General features: G+C 35.1%; 1 protein-coding gene across 1 annotated transcript in view; it reads left to right on the forward strand.

Moving 5' to 3' along the window:
* Positions 1-10091: 10091 nt before the first annotated feature.
* Positions 10092-23799, forward strand: part of IGF1 (insulin like growth factor 1) — a 56489-nt gene continuing 42781 nt past the window's right edge. The window contains exons 1-2 of the mRNA XM_005235582.4: positions 10092-10400; positions 14749-14905. Coding sequence (XP_005235639.1) covers positions 10338-10400; positions 14749-14905 — 220 coding nt within the window. The 5' untranslated portion in view covers positions 10092-10337. The remainder of the gene's footprint in view (positions 10401-14748; positions 14906-23799) is intronic.

The following is a 23799-nucleotide window of genomic DNA, read 5'->3' on the forward strand; positions in this document are numbered from 1 at the left end:
AAGACCTATGCATGCACTCTTCTTTGCTGTAATTTCCAAAGAAAGGTGGTGCCTAGGTTGCCTGCCCTGTGAAGTGTAGACACAGCCTCCCAAAACAACATAGCTGGTAAGTACTGCACTAAACGCAACAATACAGGCTGTTTTCCCTGTCTTTGGGCACTACATGCTATGTGCAGCCACAGAAAAGCAATAATAATTTTACTAAATGGTAATGAGATACCACTTTTGTGGCAGGAGAAGTAAAGTATGAGCAAAAGGAGTGAGTCTCATGCTCAAAGCCCAAGAAACGACATGTTTGCTACTCAGATGGATGCTTTGCAAGACTGGAAAGTGGTCTTGGAAACGCCCAACATGTGGCCACTCATGTAGACTTGAGTCCGTCCATTTATTAACTTGTAATTACATGACCACAGAGTACTTCCCCTGAAGAATTCCTTATTCATCTGATGAAAAGGTTCAGGTGCAACTGTATATTGTTGGGTGTTTTCATATCATGTGCTTGATTTTTCAACCATAAAATCCCTTTCTTTTTTTTAATTTAGAGAGGAGGGAATGTTATTTTTACATAGTAGTAAAGTTATAGATTCTTCTGATGGAAGAAATACAGGCAAAACAGACAAATGTTGTTCCAGTGAAGAACAAAACAGTGTTTACATTTCAATATGACTAGAATCATGTAGCATATCACAACAAAAAGTAGACAAAAAAAGTCCCTAGCATCCTTTTGTTTCCATATAAACAATATATGTTCATAAAATAAGAAAAGAAGGCAAGACAAAAATTATCAGTAAAGATTAGAATGAAACAGAAACCTGACATGCCTATCAGAGCACTGTAATGTTCTACAAAATGATTCAAAGACAATCTTTAAAATTAAAAAAAAAAAAAAAAAAAAAAGCAACAGATTCTAACCCAGTATGTTTCCATCGTGCTAGAGCCCATGGTTCAGTGAGATTAGTACACTCAGTTTTAGGGCTTCTAATACTATATAAAAATATTCCAAGCACACATGACACAAAGCTTCAAACAAAACTCACTGTGCCTGTTAAAATTTGCTCAAGTTTTGACAGGTTAATTTTGTACCTGCAGTCTTTATGCCAGCTCACATAACAATTGCCTGCACCCCTCTAATGTTATGAAGAATAAAGTACCATGTCTCCTTCTGCAATCAGCATAAAACCCACATCAATGCTGAATTCTTCTCTGCCTTGTTCAGCTGAAATGTGATCTTGTGTTCACAGCTGATCTGGCTCAGACTTGTGTTTCTGAATGACCCAGTAGCATATAGATCAAGTATTAATGATAATAGAAACATTAAAGAAAAGTCTGTGAAAAATCTGTTAAAAAGTCTGAATCATTCACCAAATGACAGATAAGTATTAAAAAAACCTCTACAAGCATTGCAAAGTGTAGGTAGATACAATGTTTATATGTATGCTTTCTTTTCTGTCAAAAGATAGTGATAGAAAGTGATAAAGAAAGAGAAACCTTTTAAATCAAACAATAAGTGAAGATTTTTGTTCCACTGATAAAATCTGCTACACAGCCTGCTACACATTTTAAATCTTAAAGGGGTATTTTGAAACAATGATGATGTTTGGAAGAATCTCAAAACTGCACCAATATTTAGTTCATTATCATAATGATGATGCTGTTGCCCATAAAAAAAGAGAGATTTTAAACAGTAACATTTTTCTCTAGATGCAATAATTTTGATCTAGAAAGTATTTGACGTAACAAAAACCATACAAGAAAAATAAAGATTTAGCAAACTAAAGATGTGATAGCTGTAAAAGTAGACACAGAAACAGGAAAGTCCTGTTTAAACAGATAACACAGAATATGAAGTAAATGTATTTTCCTTTTCTTAATCTTTTGTGAGAAAAGCTAAAATTCTAAACAATGAAATAATTTGTCTTAAGACTCTTATTTCTTTACATCATCTAAACTTCTAATGCATGATACTTCCTACAGAACGTGCCCCTTTAGCAAAGATAAAGCATGTTTTGTTCCAGTGTTTTTTCATGCAATAAAACCTTTCCTATTCATGATGTTTTATTTTATTTTTTTAACAAGACTTGATCTTCTACATAACACTGAAGGAAAAGAGGTTAAACTGTTACGGAAAGGGTAAGTAAGATTCAAATTGATCTTACCAATGTTAAATGTTAATCACCTATTAGCACCAAAAGAAGTGAAGTCAGCGCTGCAGATGCTCATTACCACTGTAAGCAACCCAGAGAGTAACCCCTTTGCCAGCAGATATTTTTTCTGCACAGGGTCATGGCTCAACCTACAGGCAGGTTCACAGATTGGAAAAGTTTCATACTAATGAGTCTGCTTGTAGATTCAGAACCCTATTCTATAAATCAGCCATGTGTACATATTTAGAATAAGGTTTATTTATTAAATTGTTCCTTATACATCCCAAGTAATACATAGCTAGCCATTGGTGTCTGCCACTTCATGGAATGAAATTCCCTTTCCAGTTATACTTCACTGTTTTCAGTTTACTGAAACACATTGAAACACATAAGTTTAAATAACAGCATCTCTTTCTTAACAGCAATGAAGCATAAACTTTTATCTAACTTTAATATTAGCATCGTATAAAGAACAATCATTCCAGACACAGTTTTGCAAAGAAGGTCTTCGACAAGAACACTTGTGAATGGTGTAAAAGAAAAAATAAGAAAGTAAGTAAAAGGAAGCATCTGTTGGGAATTCTTCCAGCTATGCTTAACACTTTTGGAACATGACAGACATAATATGCGCAGGGCTAACACAGTAACTTGTCACTTCCTATAAACATACAGAGGTGTTTTTTAGCCACGATGATGTTTTCCAAAAAATACATAACGTGGCTTCCTCTGCTTTCCCTCTATGAGTCTCAAAGTACATTACAAAACATTTCAGAACTATTATTCCTGTTTCACAGACAGGAAAATATGGAAATGATTGGAGAAATGGCTTGACTGGCTCAAAGTAATACAGTAATTCAGAGGTAGAAATGATAATAAAAGCCAAGTTCAACACAATTGTATTTAAGATCTGTTACAGATCAAGGATGCATTTTTGTTTATTTTAATGTATTCACATACAGGATGCCCTGAAATCAGAAATCACACATTTGCAAGATCAGTCTCAATGGCCTAAGCTGCCATCACCTTTCAGAAAACCTAAAAACATATCAAATGACAAAGTGTTATCAAAGGCAACATGGATTAAAATAAAGGGTGAAAAATACATCAAGCTTACTAAGCAGATATTGTTCAGAACCACTGAATCCATGCATGAGTTAAGAGAGATTCACTCCTATTTTGCTAAATGCAGAGCCTCATTCTGCTATAGTCTAACATACTTCATATTTTGAGATGAAAAGAGGGAAAGAAATTCTGATTTAGTCATTTGATCAGACAATAACATTCAAGATGACGGTTGAAGAACTGTTGATATATCCTAGGGCTACTAGTGTAGACTGAGGTCTGAGCTTTAAATGACAGGCTTAAGGTTAAGCCTTTATTACAGATTAGCACTCATAAAACAATCAATATAGCTTTTATTTGTGGCAACTTTGTCATTCTGTGAGTTCTTTTTAGTAGTTTAGTAGTTAAATGAATTAATCAGTAGTTTCTTAATGAAAGCATAGTTGACCAAAATCTAAAAATTATAATTAGGTGAGGCTTTTTATGGGTTTGGGTTATTTTTTTCATTGGCTTTTAATATTTTGATCAAAATAAACTGAAGTATCACTGTAACTAATAGGCCAGAGTAGAGATGACCGATGTGTCTGTAACTTCTATCTGAAGAAAACAGGAATTAAAATGTCAATGAGGGGGCTTAGTCTTTGAAGGTGCAGAACTTTCTGGCTATAGTACACACAAGACTGTATAAATTTTATGAGATAAGCCCCTTCTGTGTAGTAAAACACAGAAGTGAAGAGAAATGAACTCAGAAGCAAGAGTCCTAAGTGATGCAGCAACAGCCAGATTAATCGCGAATTAAAGGAATTAAAAATGGACTAAGCACATGTTATTTTTGTTTAGACACATCTTGTTTCATCTTCAAATAGTGTTTGTTCATAAGTACAGACTTCAGAAAATATTCCTTATTGTAACTCATGCAAAAACTCTTCAGGTCAAGATAAAATATGTAGGCTTTTTTGCCATGTGCTCATGCTGTTTGCTTTGTATTGAAATATGCAACCTGCTTGTGATAAAATTCACACTTTTCAGTTTGTTCTCTTGTACAGTTCTTTCTGAGACAGTAAACAAACAAAAAAGAAGTCACACATAGACATTAGCATTCATGTATCTAATTTATGGAAAAAAACAAAACACCATTAAATATATCTGCTAGACCATATTTTATAAAGAACTATGATCACGAATTAACCCTTGAGAAGACTCAGGAAAAAATTAATGTGTCTCTGCATTTCATCTAAATTTGGAAGTAAAAGTTTAGGAAATAAAAGGAATATCTAAGGCCATGCATTTTTCTTCCTGTGATACAGATATTTAAATGACTCTTGGAAATCACCCTTAATCCACCAGAAAGTTATATGCATATATGCAAATGCCAGCCTATCACCGTTCCCACTTGTTTTGCCTTTTTTCTCTGCATGCAAGCACAGAGGTTATGCAGTCATAATTCTCAGTTTTCTTTCTTTGTTAATTCTGACCTTTTGCTGTCTTTAGGAATAAGAAAGAAAGTAACTTTTTGGAGCAAAGATGATCTGTTCAGTGCTTAACATTAAGAAAGGGAGAGCAAGGCTACAGACAGCTGAAGCTGGGAATTTCCAGTTTAATGGAAAATTCTGGTATTCTGATTATTCTGAATCAGAACAAACTATTTCAAAATTTCCCACAAAACAGAAATTAAAAAAACTGAAAAAAAAGCTTTCAAAAATGTTGAAACACGTTTTGTCTGAGCTTTTAATTAATAGTTTTAATTAATATTACTTTTCATATTTTGTATTTTTTTACACCAGTCATAAGTACATGTCATCTCATGCCATGTTAATTAACAATAATTGATAAGTAATTTCCATAATATACTATAATTCTTCCAAAAAGGAAGTATTTAAATTGTGAAAAAATATCCAGTAGTTGATGTATATTTCATTTGAGTAGGAAAATCAGATCAGTATTTGGCTCTGTACTATTTTTAGCAGCAGTTGTTTCTAAAACCTATGGAAAAAACCTCATACTGATACAAGGATATTCAAAATGGTAGCCACTTTAACTTACACCATAAATTAAAATAAGACAGTACTTCATTATATTAATCGCGGCATTCTAACCACATGCTTTCTCTGCATCCTAGTTGCAAGCAATAAAGTCCTTGCCTTCTTGTGATCTTAGCAAAGCTATTATTCTTTACTCCACACATTGTGAAGTACTCGCTACTTCCACTTTACAAGTCCCTGGATTTATTCTGACCAGTTATTAACACTGATTGTTTCTACCACTGATACCTATAAGTAGTAATTCTGGACTGAGGTTCTCACACCTCCATCCTGCTCTTGAAACACTCATGTTTTTCCTGATTAGCAAGTGTGAAAGGTTTTTGATTTACTTGATTCTCCTTTAATCATGAAACTTGCACTTTCCCAGTTTTGCCCAAGTGAGAAACTGCTTTTCATGGTACTGTGCTCGCCTTGGTGTCTTTTCAATAATGACAGTCATTATTATTACTGTAACGACAGTTCAGATTGCATGCCCTCATCTTCCCCATCAAATTTGTTCTTTGTTTCCCATTTAGTGATGATGTTATTTAGGCCACCATGAGAAAAGGTGTTTGGGGCTTTTTTAAACAGTTCATTAGCTCAAATGAATTAGTAAAATGATTTCTGTCTTGATTTCCTAACTTTTCCCTTGATGAAAGGAATTTTCTACCATATACTTGACTTATCACTAACTTCAACACAACATTCTGTATTAATAAAATATTCTCTTTCATCCCTTTCTCCAAAGTTGTTTCCTAGAAAAGAAAGCCAAACTTCTCCAATACTAAACACAAATTTTTTTACAAATCTTTCACGAGAGACCATAAGAGCTAAACAATCATTTGTGTGCTTCAGGAAATAATACTAACATTGTAAACAACATTTTATCTTCTCCAAAAGCAAGCAAGATGATTTATGAAGCAAATAAAAAGAGACAGCTCAAAACCCAAAGAGCTTAAGCTGGAGGCTAAGCAAAGAAGAATAAGGAAGATACAGACTCAGACCATACTGAAATTCAATGAGAACTGTAGTGTTTTCCACTTCCAAAACCTCTTCATCAATGGATCCCAAAAACAGTACATGACAGAGTATCTCTATTTATGAAGAAGCCAAAAGTAATACTCAGGCCAATGGCTGTACTTACGATAATCCCAGGTTAGCACGCCAAAAGAAGGCCTTATGGTGGGGTTCAGTTACCTGCAGGTGCTGAAGGCCATTAGAAATGCCCTAAAGTATATAAGAAATCTATATGAAGTCAGCAGCTAGGACATAGAGACTTATGGGAAAGAAGTATCACTCTGCAGTAGAAGCTAGGAGCAATGCAAGATATGCCTTAGCACTAAAAATGACACTAGATGCCTAGATTTAGGCAAATTAATAATGTCTTTCATGTCTAATATCATGGTTGGGACCTAAAAAAAAAAAAAAGACACAAAAAATAAAGTTCCCATTAGCCCAGTGAACTGGATTCAGTAACTAGTCAGTAAGATAAGGGAAGACAAATAAGACATCATTCCTTCAAAAGGCTCTTCTGCTTTTTGGTGGGGAGTGGAGAGGAGGGGCGACACATTACCCATGGTATTCAATATAGCTCAATCATCTCTTCACACTGCATGAATCTTACTGCATCTGTGTATGTTCTATGCAGGACGGCTGTCCTTAAAACAACGTAATAAAAGTCAATCTTCTCTCTGTTATTTTCATATAATGAAGAACAGCTGTTCACCAGCCACTTGCTGTCTTCTTCCATCCTGCCTTCCACCATGCTCTCAGCCCTATCACCCTCTCAGGTGATATCTTTTATAATGGTTCTATCTTGGTTCCAGAAAACTTATAATCCCATGTAAGAAAAGAAATAACAGTTCCAGATAACAAATAACTGCACATAGGTAAGAGTCATCTAATATAGAAGGATGCAAGAGGATGGCATACCGGTTGCCTTACCATAGTTCAGATTTTTTTCAGGCATTGTGACAACATTTCTACCTCTGAGGAAGGATTTAAGGAGGGATAATATATTAATTAGGATAATTGATTACTTGTAGTTTTGCTTTCTTCTGTTGAGTTCTCTGCAGAAAAACCAATCCAAGAGCTCTACAGCATTACAGCATGTTAGTGATATCATAGGAGTGTTAAAGTGCAAAAGATGAGGATCAGAACACATAAATTTCTAAATTTCTGATTATCTCTCTCACACATTTCATATATCTTTGTGGCCATGGTATCACTGCAGGTGATACTTGAGAAGCCAAACAAAAATGTATCTGCTGATTGCCTTTTAATGTAGAATAGCCATACACATGTCAATTAAATAATTTTGTCTGACCTGGACATCTTTTGTGAGTATTTTTATAAATAACATAAACTCTGTAGTTTACAGGTGCATTTTGTTAAAGGGAATGTATGTAATTGCATAAGGACTCAATCATAAAGTAATAATCATACAGTACTTTATTCTAAAAGGTTTATATAGTAAAACAATTATATTTAACAAGGGAGAAATGAACAAATCCCCATTAGTAAACAGACTGCTATACTGACTAGAATATTTTCATCAGAACAGAAGCTACATTTTAGGAAAGCAGTGAACCCCAGATCAATATGTCCTGAAGGATGTTTAAATTTCTAGAAGAAAAACAGCATTATTTGTAAGTGAAGAAAAGCACTGCACTAACAGTAAATCTAAAACTTACTACCAAAAACCTCTCTTGAATCTATTTTTTTCCCTGCCTTTTCACTTAAAAATAAAAAAAAATTAAAATACCACTTTAAAATGAGAACCAAAAGAAAGAAGTGAAGAGCATCAGAAACTTAGGCTGGTTAGATGGAATGAGGATAGGAGTTCAGAATGGCTCCATGGAAAGAAACAGGATTAGCAATTGTGTAGAGACACCCCGATTCTCTGGCTACCATGAAAGCCCAAAACTGCATTTACTGGATGCTGCTGTCATGACCAGGAGAGTCCTGGCGAAACCTAGGAGAGAGAAAGCAGGGGAGTGAAACGAAGGTTTGAAGCTCAGGCAGTGGGGAAGTAATGAATGAGTGGATTCCTTCTGTTGTTTAGGAAGAAAAAGGCAGAAGTATGTGCACCCATCTGTAGTACTGTAAAAGTAAAAAATAAAGAATATCAGAGCTTTGATAACATGTCTTCCCACATTCTTCTATTAGGCTGGTGAAATAAGTGATACATGTGCTACAAATTGCAGCAGGCTACGTCAAGCTATGCGTAGAATGGTGCCACTAAATTCTGAAAAGCAGAGAGAAGAATAAAACAGACCAGAATATTAACATACAGTACCTGCAGTACAAATATGTATCAGAATACTTGAAATATTGGTATCACCTGAACTAAGCAAATTTACCTCAAAGTAAATTTGATTCTGCCATTCTGCTACATTAGAAGAAATCCCTTCCAAAGATCACTCAGTTAACCATACACTGTTTAAAACTGCACAGAGCAGAGTATTAGCCACTCATAGAGCATGCAAATAACTAAATGTGTCCTTTCTGCCTGACAAGCACCATATAGTTCAAGGTGGATTGGAAAACTGCAAATCGACCTGGGCCATTATGATCTCAGTTGCTATTTTCAATAATAAAGTACAGCTAGCACCTCAGCATGCAACTCTCACTTGAGTGGAAGGAGAGAGGAACAACATGCAATGATATGAAACATCTTTTATGCAAATCATGCACCGTTTGTATTTGGTCTCTGGAGCTGCAGCCTTGTTTAATTCTCTACTTTTGAATGTCATCTTCCAAACCCAAAGGGTTACAAGTACAAATTATATCTATAAAACAGCATCACAAGTTTATTTTCAATAGCTAAGTATTGAAATGCAAGCATACATTATAAATAGAAAAACAGCTGGCTTGGAGCACATTGCAAGCCACTAACACAGTTGAGGGATTTGAATGACATCATAACCCGTGAGAGCATGTTGCTGGCCAGCTGGTGTTATTTATAATATACTCATAATTGAGGAAAAATAAAAAGACAAAAGTTAGGTATTGCAGAACTAACAAAGTTGAATTCTGTCTTTCCTAGTGTCATTTAAATAGTTACCAAGAGTAATTACTAATTACTAATAAAAAGGGGGGAAATAATTTTATAATTACAACAGCACATTTAAGATAAATGTCATGGAAGCCACCCCCCTCCTTCCCCCCCCCCCCCCCCCCCCCCCCCCTCCTCCTGAACTGGTCTACTTGTATTACTATAGTAATAGTACTGAAAATTCTAGGAAATTATTTGACTTCTCCTGTGGGGTTGCTAGAAGATCACAAAGCTATTTTGCCCTATTTGCAAGACTGTTCAACAATTCCTTTATTTTTAGCAAACTACAAACTGCTATTTCAGGGTTAATAGCACAGAGAGCTGGAGGTTTTAATTGTTACTCAGCATATAGGCATGCAAAGTTTAATAACGTAAAGATGCATTAAGAAAGAAGTAGATAAACGACTGCCTGTCTTTCTATACTATATAAATAAAATACCTGTGCCCCTATGCTTAAATAAAATGTGTACATATATACAAAGGTATGCATATATACAAACAATGCCCTTATGTATATAAGTTTATACATATTTGAAATGCAGACACATACACATAAATACAAATGCACACATAGCAATGTGAAAGTTTACCAGAATACCTTTTCTTATTTTTCATGGCAGCACAAGCTTTTTTGTCTGCTAACCCCTCAGTCATTAATTCACATTCTTTTAAAGGGAAAAAAATATGCTTCTGTGCTCTAGTTTTAAAATGCAAAGGTATGATGTTATTTGTCACCATGCCCAAAAAAGTCCTTACTCGGTAACTTTGCCAGAAGAGGGAGAGAGAGAGAAGGCAAATGCTCCCCCAGCTGTTTCCTGTCTACAGTGTCTGTGTAATGTAGATAAATGTGAGGATTTTCTCTAAATCCCTCTTCTGTTTGCTAAATCTCACTGTCACTGCTAAAATCAGAGCAGATAGAGCCTGCGCAATGGAATAAAGTCCTCAATATTGAAATGTGACATTGCTCTCAACATCTCACATCTCTCTGGATTTCTTTTTTCTCATCTTTACTGCTAACAAATTCATTTCCAGACTTTGCACTTTTAAGAAGCAATGGAAAAAATCAACAGTCTTTCAACACAATTAGTTAAGTGCTGCTTTTGTGATTTCTTGAAGGTAAATCTTTATTACTATTTCAAATAATTTTTTAGTTTTATTTTACTGTGTATTGTCTGCTTCTGGTTTGGAGAGTATTGTGCACTTTTCAATAACATTGTTTTAGAACTGAGAATTATTTATAAATTGCTGAACATGCAGTTTTATGTGATCTGGAAAATGGCTGTGTGTAATAGTTACAATTACATAGATAACTGTAAGGGTAAACTATTGCAGATACATGTCTTATATTTCACTTCTGTTCCGAGAACTTTGCAATATTTCAGTTATGTCATTACTAAAGGGTCAAATTACATCATTGTCTATATTGTTAATTAATGCTTCTAAAACCAAGAACTTTTAGCTATTTTCTGCAGGTGCAAGGTTTTATAGGAAAAAAGGTATTATTCACATGTTAAGTTTCTGCAGTTTTATTATACACAATTATAGATAAAATGTTCATGCTTTCACAGGGAAACTTTTAAGGGATGTTGTTACTGCAGCAATTCTCTGGCAGCATTGTAGCATTTACTTGGTTTTTGTTTTCATAAATTAAAAGTAAATGTGAAGTTCAGTTTGTTTTCTACATTAGAATCCAGCTGCGACTCTTGCTGACCTTGCATATTTGTATAGCTTAAGCAATTGTACATAAAGAAAATGGAAATTCCCTTACATGTTCATCTCCAAGTTTTCCCTTGCAGGGAGGGTTGTTTCAGGAAAGTTTGCATGTGAAGTTTCATGTTATGACCCTATAATTTCTACACATTAACATACACTGTCTTTTAGTAAATTTGGCTTCAGTAGGTGCATTGACCTCTGTTTCTGTCAGTTGGCCCTAGTTCAACTTTCCATTATCAGCAAATTTTTATCCTTCAAGAAGTTTTTTTCTTTAATATTTTGCAAGGATAATTACACAGTTGACAAAATTCTCCTGTTTTAATTGTTTAGGGCCCATTTATTTTTTTTAAGTATCTTACACTTAAAACACACTTACCTCATTCCTTAATGTGATTCAAAAGAGCTGGTCTGTAATTGCAATGGATGAAACCATTCTCTTAATGTATAAATGGGCATTCCTTCCAATATACTTCAAAGATGATGATTTTTTTAAAAGTATTGAGCAAGGCACTAAGAGACATAAAAGTAATGTGCTAGTTCCTCAGCTGGTACATCCTGCCAAGCTTCCTTAGAATCAATGGAACATATTGATTTAGGTTAGGATGTAGCCCAGATTCTTTAATCAAAGTTAGCAGTATTTAAACTGTGATCCATTCGAGAGTATATATGCTTTATTTATATAATAACTACTAGTGATTACTATTACATACTAATTACATACTTCTACTATGGCTTGGTAATCAGGTCCAATCTCTATATAGCAAATTGTGATTTTGAATATAAACCTTGATTTTTTTTTTCTATAGCATATACTATTCATAAAAATGCGATGGCCTTCAGGATATTTATAATTATTGTAGCTGTTCTTATATGTTATCAAAATGACCAAACACATGGAGAATTCTTATGCGCAACTTGTGCCAGTTGATAGTTTGTTAGACAAAGAGGAATTATACAAAAGAATTAAGAAGTAAAAGTGATGCAGAATGTTCATATATGACATTTCTCTGTGGTGCCACTCTCCTGGACTATTAAAAAAGGAGTGCAGCAAAAGCTGGTTATTTTACTGAAAAAAAAGAGGAAATTCCAGCTGTGAAAATATGGTCAGTCATTCTATGCAACTAAAAGAAGTGCTTAACCAGGCTCATCCTGAACCTGTATTCAATTTCCAAATGTAATTAGATGCTTCAATAAACCCCACCCACATGCCAATGCATTTTTTCTTAAACTCTCAACTTTCTAGTCAATTTGGGGACATTGCAAGCACCCTGCCTGTTTGTAAAGAATGTGAGGCAATATTGGATTACAACTTTGTATTTTCTTAAGACTATTCCCCTCAGACATAAATGGTAACTTTGATTTTATCACAAACATATTGAACTAACTAATGTTATGCTTATTTAGAATGATGAAGTAAAGTTAGTTTGAAACTATGTTTTGGAATTAGTTTTCATGAAACAGCACTTAATTTAAACAAATAATTGATTGTGCCCTAGAAACATGTGAGTCTGTTTTCTTTTCCCCAAAGTTTTTACTTGTTTGAAAGTTCTTGACTGTTGTTAAATTTGAAGATAGAGTTAGAAATTCTCTGTGCTTTATACTGTGCAGCCTTTTTGGCTTCCACTAAAGGAAAAACAGTAGATCATCTGTTTTGTTGTAGTTCAGTGCTGATACTTATCTGAAAATGCAACCCAGCTGAAAAGTCTTGAAAAATACAAAACTGTTAAATGTCTAAGATTTATGTTTATTTCTGGCCCAAATGTTATAGAAGAACAAAATGTTAAATACATAATATTCTTGTATTTGTAATGTCTTTCAGTCTTCTGAGGCGGTGTGCTAAACAGCTTTCTGCTTTACCTCCTCAGAACTGGGAACCATCTTAAACTGCAAGTGCATCACATTTATCTTAGAAATTTAAATATATGGCAAGGGGAAAAAGAAATTGATGTTGTTTAGATATGGAATTATTACAGGAAATAATGCTTTATGTTACCATCATTCATTTGTAATCTGATCTTCCTCCATCTGCCATTGAAGTCATGTCTGTGCATTAAAGCTCGTTGGTTTTTGCATGGCAAAGTTGGCTAAAGACTCTTGTGAATGGGAAAATAATTATTCTTTCTTTTTATGATATATCATGGGATTTACATTTGTTCATTATTTTCACAGTGGAAATACTAGGAAAAAAAGGAGGATAAATTCCGACGTATTTATAGACTTGTGTCTTATTCAGCTTTGACTTCAGTTGAAATAGAGGACTCATCCAGCAAGGTCCTAAGATCCCTTGCCAACAAAATATGAATTCTTAAAAATTACTGACTAGAGAAGGCTCAATATCCCTCCCACTGGATCAGATCCCATGTGAGCAGACAACAGATAATGTCATGGGTTTTTTCAAAAGTTCAATGAAAAAATAAGATTAAATGGTCCCTGAAACCCTGAAAGAAACTTTAGGGAAGATTAATCATTTTACTCCAATTACTTTGTGCTAGTCTGCTAATACAAAGCAGTTTTAAGCCAAGGTTAACTGTATGGGTGAGAAAGATTTGTAACTTCTTACCTGACTGCAATACTAATGTTAACCTTGACAGAGAATGAAATTAAATGCAGATTTACACCTTTCAAAAGTAACATTTTGGCAAGTGATCTAAATCAGTTCAGGATATGTATTAAGCACATTTTTCACTGTCCTGCTACTAAATGTAAATAGCTTTTCCTAGTATTTTAAAAAAAATAATGCTATCTTCTTTGACATGTTGGGTAAGATCTTTTGTCAATGTAAATTGATATAAAAGGAAGCAGATAAATGGAATGGTGTAAATTTACACCGATTGAGGATTAGCCTTCTTTCAATCATAAATCCAGGAAAAAGGTAGTTTGTAACCACATGTAAATGAGAAAAGAATGGTCACCTCTGTGTATACCTCATAGCCAAACCTGACTAAGAGGATATAATGGAGGTCAGTGAAAGTATAGCTGCTTCCAACAAGTAAAAATACAAACACTCCCACTAGTGCTCCTCTTAATTTCTTGAATGCTTCCGAATGTTAACCTGCTAGAAACAGAGGACTGTGAGTCATTGAACTTGGTCCCCTACTTATGAAAGGTCCTGCATCGACTCTTCTGTAACTTTGGCAAGCTCTACCTTGAATCTTTTGTTTTGTCCTGGTATCTCCCCTTTTAAGGTGCTAGAGATTCATGGAGTACTAATTATGAACTCTCTTCCTACTGGGCAAAATTTCCTTCCATCCAGGTTACAGCCATTTATTCTTCTGCCAGTGCTGTTCTTTAGTTTAAGTAGCTCTTCTCCGTCATATGTCACCTCCATCTCCCACAGTATGTTGGCAGACAACTGTCATATTCCCACTTAGACTGTCTGGTCTTAGACAAAATAATTCAAGTTTGTCTAGTCTTCCTTGCTGTTATTATTCCAGGCTTCCTTTTGTCTGTTTTTAGCACTCTTCCATATTCTCCTTTTGCAGGAGCAACCATAAATCATAGTTACTACAAGGTTCTCTAACTATGTGTGAATGTAAACCAGAAATATACACCAGAGGAAGTAATCAGTTTACAAAATACACAGACTACAATATGTAGACAGTTGCAAAATTATGGTGAGGCATTTCCTGATACTGTGTTTATTGTCTAACAAACTACAGTACAAATGCTTTCTCAACTCACAAGGGCGCAGGAGTAATTTTCTTTAGGACTCTGTTAAGAAATTCTGACGCTACTTTTGCTTCCTTGGCAGGTGAAGATGCACACTGTGTCCTACATCCATTTCTTCTACCTTGGCCTATGTTTGCTTACCTTAACCAGTTCTGCTGCTGCTGGCCCAGAAACACTCTGTGGTGCTGAGCTAGTTGATGCTCTTCAGTTCGTGTGTGGAGATAGAGGCTTTTACTTCAGTAAGTCAACCCTTTCTTTCTTTGAACTGCTAAACCTTTCCATGTAATCCATTGGAGTTTGCAACTGCTCTATACAAGCTTAGAAATGGTGAAATCAGGCTGCTGAGTACGACTAGTGTCATCTGTCTTGGAGATGCCCATCTTCAAAGACCATGAAGTCTCAGTAAAAAATAAAGCTGTGCCTGCATTCAGCCTCTCCGAGTTTCTGACAAATTTTCCTTTTCAGGCATGTTATCATTTTTAACCATATTCCAGCTGCTGCTATTCCACCTGCTACACGACTGCTTTCTGCTGACCTGCCACTGAAATTAAATGAATGAAAGCACATACTAGACCCAAGATATTCAAGAGGCAGAACTTCATGTACCTGTTATGTCAGACAACTCATAAAAAAGTTTAAGTACACACTGTATCATATCAAAAACACACTAAGCTTCAACATCTGGTTTGAAAAAAGCACAGCTGGAAGGCAGCAAGCAGAGTTACCACATCCAAGTATCCACATATTTCATCAGTTAAATACAGGTGAAGGAAAATGCATGCATGGTGAGATAATAAAGATTAACACCAGTATAGAAAACAGATAAAAATTTCTGCAGTAGTTTGGATATATTGGTACTCAATTAACTTTTTTGAGCAAGACCTACACTTTGGAAATGAACATCACAGTATTTTTTCTTTGCTGTGTATTAGACCATGCAAAGTTACTCAAATAACACAAAATTAATGAAACTTTTAGCTAGGGATATATTAATTCTGAATTAATTCATTAATACATTTATTCAAAACATGCCAGAATTTGTGCATTTAGAGCCTCTGAAGGTAGCATTTACTTTTAATAATAATATGTGCTTGTCTGAAGTTACCTCTCCTTCAGGGCCTCAGTTACCTTTCCAAACAAGAATATAACTAGGAAAAGAAAATATGGAGTAGTTAGGCAATAAAGACAATAAATTAACTTCATGGGGTTTTTTCTATTTATTTTTTTATTCTTTGTGAGGTTTAGCTATTTATTTATTTAATTTTTTATTTCTTTAATCTTTGTTTTATCCTAATAATTCTTGCCTTCTAAGCTATCATTTTTGTTTTTCTGATCTTACCCTCTCTATTTCTATTCATTTCTATTCACAGACTTATTGCTTTCAATATTTTTCTCCTTGCTTGTAATAAAAATAGAAATCCAGATTCTTACAGAGTCATAGAATAAATCAAGTTGGAGGGGACTCATCAGGATCACCAAGTCCAAACTCCCAATCCAAGAGCATTCAGTCAATCCAAGATGAAGATACCACAACTAAACTGGAACAAAAGTACAGCTGTCCCAAACTCATAAGTGACTTACCTGTAGCATTACTGATTGCTTCTTCAGAAAAGACTTATTTTCAGGGGAGGGTAATTGGTCCTAAGGGACATTTTCCCTTGACATTATCAGAGATTTCTGGGGAAGATGGATAGAAAAAAAATGACCAACATTCAGCAAAAGCTTTGACATCACCATACAGTGCGCAGTGCTCCCTTATGCCCTTTTATCACAGGGAAAGCAGGAGGAACACCTGAAAGCTGACATACAAGCTGCAGACATTTTCACTATCTTCTTAGAACTTTCTATTTAAGTTTATCTTTGACACTGGGAGCCTTAGTTTCATATCCACTTAGTAATTCACTAAAGAAACCTTTCTGTATTTAACACTCTAGCTATCATTAATGAGCATCTATTCTAGGGTGCTGTTTAACTTGGTATTCTGGTGCTAAACACAATATTAGAGCTTCTGGAATCTCTCATGAAGGAAATTACATTTTTCAACTAGGTCTTTATGTTTTCATTTGAAAACCAAAATGTGTTACATTCGTCAGCTGTTGAGTTACACTTAAGGGGCTATTTGAGTGTCCTACAAATACTTTCTCTTCATGGCTGGAAGGAATGTAAAGGGAGATTTTCATCTCACCCTCCTGTTTTTGCACTAGAAAACAAAAAGACAATATACTGCATCCTAGGAATAGCATAGGATATTTTTTATTTTTTTTTACTGTGCATGTCTCAGGCATTTTCCCAGTCATTCCAGCAAAATGTTTGCTGTTTTTTCAGAGAACTATCACACTTGCTTACTGCAAGAGTGACTGTTACTGCCAAGTAATCAAATGTACTATTCTGTGTACTCTGTGTTCCTCAAGGTAAGAGGACATGCAAAATGTTAATCACCAGCAATAACTCTCTTTGTTTTCAATCTCAGTTATTCTAAGGTTGTACAATCTGTTCCACACCTCTGCATTCCCTAAGCTAGATCATCCTTACTTTAAAATATCAGGATGGGTTGTGAAGTTTAAAAGGAGATCTTTACCCTTGCAATCTTGAGTTTTATTTGCTGTCAGTAAAGACTTTCTCTCTAGTTTTCTCTGTTGTTTTCTTACATTCTGTTTTCACTTGAACTAATGTAACTGTTAACACCAAAAAGGTCTACTTCGTTTTGTATGGAAGACTGTGGAAGGTTTTGCTAATGAGCAACCACCCTGTTTTTGGAAAGTCTTGTACTGTCATAATCAATAGACTGCAATTGCAATATTCAACAGGAATTTTATTAATTTGATATATGGCCATTGGACGCTGAGTAATGTGCGTTTTCTACCCGACTACTGATTCACAAGGCATCAATTTAATCTCTTTTAGCTTTCTCTCTCTTATTTGTTACTGTTTAATCTAAAATATGAAACTATAGAAAAGTAAGTCCAGTAACACTGGTAAAACAACTTGACATCCTTATATCAAATATACTACAGAGTGCAGCACGTTACTGGAAGTTAAAGATGTTGCTCCATTTCTGGTGATTTTTTAAGAACGCCACATCATTTGCAGAAGTAAAAAAATCCAGTGAACTTTTTCTTTTATTGGGAAAAGGATGTCAATTAAGATTGTATTTTAAGCCTTATAGTCTCATACTCTGGTTCCCTTATATAAAGTATAATCAATGGTAATGTTTGCCTTGAACTTGCACAGGAAATAGCTGTGAGGGAAGGTTTTTTCTTCCGTCATTCTATATTTCACTAGGGACTCCAAATATAAAGAATACCTTTTGGCTGAGGTGGAATTCCTGGTTCAGATTCAAGGTCAAATCTTCTGACAATTCCTTGGGAGCTGTGGGTGGAAATGAAGATATAAATAATTGAGTTACTTTCTTTTGAAACTCTGTACTGCACAGCCGCAAGGCTGTCTATGGTTAGGACTGGGAGAAAAGAAATTTCCTTTATATAGTCTACTCTGCCCAACTTCCTAGCTATAAAAGGAAATCTTTACAGCTTCTGAAGAGATGCCCCAGCTGCTTACCACACACAAAGAAAAATACTGAATTCAAGAGGAAGTCAAATATGGTTTCTACCACTCCCTTTCTTCACAAGCTAGACAGTGAAGGACCATTCTTAGAGAATTTTAGGGGAGAACACTGCACAAATCCCAAAATAGAGCACCTGCTTTTTCCTTTGGTCACATTTAACCCCAGCCAGCACTGACTACTTCTTAGACAGCATTTCCTCTCCCACGATTCACTAGTAAAAAGCAATTTCTTGCCACCTCTTATCCAGCAAAATCTCTCTAGCAGAGCTCCTGCCACTCAAGTTCCTGTGTGCTAATTTGTATCAGGAGAAGCCAACAGAGAGCCTGGCCACTGTTACACAGGTGGCTACACTTAGGCAACCATTAATGTTTCTGTAGTCTCACCAACTCTGTCATGAAGCAAAGTGGGATGGCTGCTATGTTCGTTTGAATTTTAATGCCTAGAAAGGTCTACCATGCCAGTACTATTACAAAACAGTGCTGAGGGCAGAGATTATTGGCAAAACTGAAAGGACAAATTACAGGAAACACAGAAGCAATAGCCCAGGAAGGGGGAAATTTTGCTTGAAATAGTCTAGTCTTGTCACAGGAATTTACTTTGTAGATTAATCAAAAAAGATTTATTTTTTTTTCTTAATACAAGTTGAATTTGATTTACAATCATTCTTTCTTGCTCATGTTGTTTCCTGAGGACTATTACTACTACCATGAGAAAAGAAAGCAACAGTTTGCTTTAAGGAGCAAATGCTATATTCTTTTTTATCTAGTTTCTTCTCCTCCGAAAATATACCTTTCCAGCCTAATTCTCCCTGTATCAACTGCTTTGTGGAGAATCATTACAGATTTTTACTACACCTTTTTTTCCACTAAGACAATCAGAATTGTGTGTTGTCCTTGAGAACATCCCCCACTGTGCACAACATAAGACTATTGGCTTATAATCATCAGAAAATCAGGTAAGACAGTGAACCTAATTTTGGGTAATCAGAGCTGTCATCATATCTCATTGCTTTGTAGAATGAAGGTATATATGGAGGAATTGCTGCCTTACAAAGGAGGAAACAGGTGGCACAGCAATAGGCAATTATGTTTTGCTTCTTCCATTTCCCTTTAGTTAACAGCTTCTTGTTTACTTCAGGAAGTCTGCTTTTAAGATGTTATTAAAGTTTCTAGGCCTGTCAAACCTATCAACATAATTACAAGAGATGGCATGGCACTCAGTTCTTTAACTACTCCATACCTGTAGGAGCTGTGAGTCATTAGCTCCTCTCTGTGTCCCTGATTGAGTCCCTGATTAAAAGGAATGTTAATGTTGCAAGCCCAGCAAGATCCAAGAGTGTTTTTAAGTTTCTTGGTCTGGCCGCGTGCCCCATTCGTATCCAAATCCTGTATCCATGGAAGATTTGAGTGTATTCCTCAATCTTTATCCTCAGGTTCCTTACTTCTTACAGGAAAGCTAGCCTGGAAAGGAGCTATGGTGTGCTTTAGCCAGGTTTGGAGTGTCAGTGCTCAGGGAACCAGGTCTATAGGCACAGCTGATATGCCTCTACAAGAAAAAAAAGAGTAGCTCTGGCTTTTGAAATGGTATCAGTTATCTGACTATACAGTGATACGTTTGATGTGTGCTCTCTTGCCCCTGGTAGTAATCACTGAGGAAGTTTTCTGAAAATAAGCCAGTCTTTGAAAGAAATTTGTCCTTTTCTACCACATTAAGAAAGGCTAGGGCATGTTCATAAAGGCTAACCTTAATTTAGTGAGTTTAATCTTCTTAATTGCCTCTTTAATAAGAGAGAGGTTCTGCCTTCTTTCTCCATGGATCACACAGCAAGTGAGTAAATTTAGACTCTGCAAACAGGTTTCCTGTGCAGCTAGTTCTCATGTCACCAAGAATTTCATATTTTTTCAACCTTTTCATTAAGTGGGACTGTAGTAATGAAGATAATTTTAGTGAGGTGACTGGAAGCAAACCATTGATCAACATTTCAACAAGAAATATCTCTGCAAAAAGTGTCTACTACCAAAACCAAATAAGTATGGTTTCTCCAGAAGTTCAATTTATATGTGTCCTTATTAGTTAGCTGTTAGATGTTAGAAATGTTAATGCTTTTTATGATGTTTGCCTTTATCTATGCACTAGACCAAGTTTCAGATTTGGTCTCAAATAGCAGAAAGCTGTTATTTGACATTTGATTCTCTAACTGCTATATGTGTATTTAATATGTTGTTTAGTCTCATGTTGGATAAAGTCACTTAAAGAAGCACTTGGCAAGATCAGCATTAATTCTTGGCATAGCTGCCCCTCTTACTTTTCCACTGAATCTTAAATACCAAGAAAAACCCTTCAGTGACTTCAGTTCTGGCATACGTTTTATGCAATTAGCCAAAACCTTTACATATGGACCTTTTCATTTGTTCTGGTATTAATAATGCATTTGCAATATTTGATAAACATCAGCAAGAGTCACAAAGCAAGTGATTCAGTTTAGCAGAACCACACAGTTGCTTAAATAAAACTTTTTGCACTAACTGCTTGAGCACCTACAGCAATCTATATAGAATGCTCATTCAAATAATGAAGTTCATACAGCCATTTCTCTAGAGCTTATTCTGTACTTTAGCTTTTATGTACATTTCAAACCCTATCACATCACTGAAAATGAAATAGAGACTGAAAACTGTTTTAATCTCAGAGATTTGTTAAAAAAGATGGATCTGAACTTGTTTATTAAACCATACCCAAATGTCAGTATTTGCCCATGATACAAGCTTAATTGTTGAAAAATGTGACAACAAATGAAAGGGGTAACTAAACAGTTAAGTCATTTCTCAGTCTAGAAATCAAGACAAAAGTAATACCACAAATGTATACTTATTGAAGAATTTATGCTAAATTTATCTCTGGTAATAACCACGGGAACTTCCATGTCAATAAGAAGAAAAAGCCATTAATTCATACTTTCTTTGTGGTGCATTTAATGCAAAATCACTATGCAAGATATAGCCCAGGTACTGGGTCTAATTGTTAAGTAATGACAGGTGTATTTCATGTTTGCATCAGTGAATGAGGTTCTGAGAACAAGAATGTTAACACATCCATAGCCTTTAAAGGGGCATACTGTATACTGACCTGGGGGTGACTCCAACCTATAGAAGATTTTGTATTGTCACTTTAAGTAAAAGTTTAAATAATTTAATCCAGTTAAATACTAAATGCCTATTTCAACCAAAAGGCTGTACCTTAGGCACTGGTTAACATATAACTTGGAGAGTAATAGGATAAATGGCTTTTCTTACTGTATCAAAGCAAGAAAAGTCAAATGCTATCTTCTTTTCAGACTTCTTTAAATATTAGGCAAATTACACAGGTAAGCTTATCCTGTCAGTTTTATCTGAACAACTTTTAGGTTAAATTTCTGATTGCTTCAATGCTAATTCCTGGTAAACTGGTTAGGAGTGCCTTAGAAAACAGCTTTGAATTCCTTAGTAAACCTAAATGCCTAAAAATCAGACACAAGACTGAGATACTTGCTGTATTTTCTGATTGAATCCCATGGATAATGGAATCGAATCTGTTTTCAATGGTATTGCTCTTACAAGACAGAATGGAAGCTGTTTGCTTACCTCGTGTTAAATCCTTTGCTAGTGAAAATTGGAATAGCTTCCTTTTATCAAAGAAACAATTTAGGTCTCACCTCTCTCTTCTTCATGCCCCCGCCCTCCCCCCCCCCCCGAGTTTACACAGAATATGTATATATATCTTACTTTTGAAAATTCAGCTGTGGTCCCAGTTTTCCCAACTACGCAATATAACTGTTCTACAGTAAGAGAATGCCTCCAGACGGCAGGCCCTTCTGCTTCCTTTTGTGCCCATAAAGGTGTGGAAGTAGGGAAAGAGTGTCCTGACAAAGTACTTCCACTAGGAAATTATGGCTCATGCCCAAACCTGAAATTATATGATTATTTTTTTTTTATATATACAGAACTACTGGTTTATAGTGTTTGTGTCTTTGTGTTTTGGGCAGAAATTTGCACAAGGCTGAGTATGCAGAAAAAAGAAGGGGTTGGCTCAGACCATTCTGGCTCAATCCAGCTTAGTGAGCAAAACAGTTTTCTTTCTGAAAATAAATATTCTAGCAATACTTATTAACTATTTCTATCTCCAAACAAGTAAACACTTAAGTAACACCCCCAGCTCCTATAAACAGCAACTTCTAAGGAAAGTAAACACTACTGAAAATTGTTTTTACCTCAAAAGAATGTTAATTAACAGCCATATCCTACTAAGGCAATAGAAAAAAGCTTAAATCATGCACACAAACTCTGTATTTCACAAGTCTATATTCTAAAGAACATTTTTAAATGTATGGCTTATGCAAAGTTATAAAAACTCTTAGTGTTGAGGGGAAAATGGTAGAAAAGATGTCATTATGGTTGTTGACCTGAAAAGGTGAGTACATACCTGATTAGCTTAGATGGCTGTGTGGTACCATGTATAATAAACCCACTTAGCAACCGGGGGACTTTTTCAGAATAGCATTAACTATACTGAAGGTTTCTTTTAACTCATGAAACCCATGCAAATGACTACATAAGAGCTTCTACTATGGTAATGAAATTTTTACTTCTTTTTGTAAGTCTTCATTGATTACTTCAGGTTACATGAAAGCTAGTAAGGGCATCTATTTTAGGTTAACATAGCAGGTTTAAACTGAATACATTTCATACCTTGAAACTTCTGTAGACAAGTAAGATGTAATAATTTGTTTCTACATCCCCTGAATTCCTGAATTACTAGTCAACAGGTCTTCCATGAAAAAACTTAGTTTTTCCTACGTATTTCAAGTTTTATGTTTCTTTCCATTAAAGTTTCCAGCCTTTCACAGACATATTTAGTTTGGCAGGAAGAATCCGGTGACTCATAGACTGAAGAGATTTGAGAGCAAGCTACTGAAAATGTATCTAATTTCTTCTTGTGTAATTTGGGAGCAAGCTACTGATAGTATTTCTAATTTTCCTAGTTTAATCAGATGTATTATTGGCAAATGCATGTCCTGAATAAAAGCCATGTTTATTCCTGCAATATATAGCTAAGGTTAAATGAAAAACACCATATGTATTTGCTTCTGGAACACCTCTGTTTTTTCTAATTGTTTCTGGCATTTTGCTCGAAATCAATGGGCACTGAATGAAAACAGAGGTACTACTGAAATAATTTGCATTATGACACCACTTATATTTTGAAATACAGTAATATCAAAGTATTCCTTACTGATGCTTTTTGGTGGGGTTTTATTTTTCTTCTTTATTTTCAAGGGAGGATAGAGGTGTAGGAAGAATAGGTGATGTTATTATACCTCCGTGATTCATATAAAGGATAGATGTATTAGAAAAGCTCTCATTTGTATTTTATGTTGTTGACTGTATTGTTCCTTCCGCCTTCTTTTCAGACAAAGTGCTTATAAATTCAGTTCTTTCTAGACAGACAATCTATGACAAACATAATTTTAATTTATCCATACACAGACTGAACCTTCTGAATGATAAAGACTAAATAGAGCTTGATTCAATA

The sequence above is a fragment of the Falco peregrinus genome, chromosome 6 (genome assembly GCF_023634155.1).
Source record: "Falco peregrinus isolate bFalPer1 chromosome 6, bFalPer1.pri, whole genome shotgun sequence".
NCBI classification, from domain to species: Eukaryota; Metazoa; Chordata; class Aves; order Falconiformes; family Falconidae; genus Falco; species Falco peregrinus.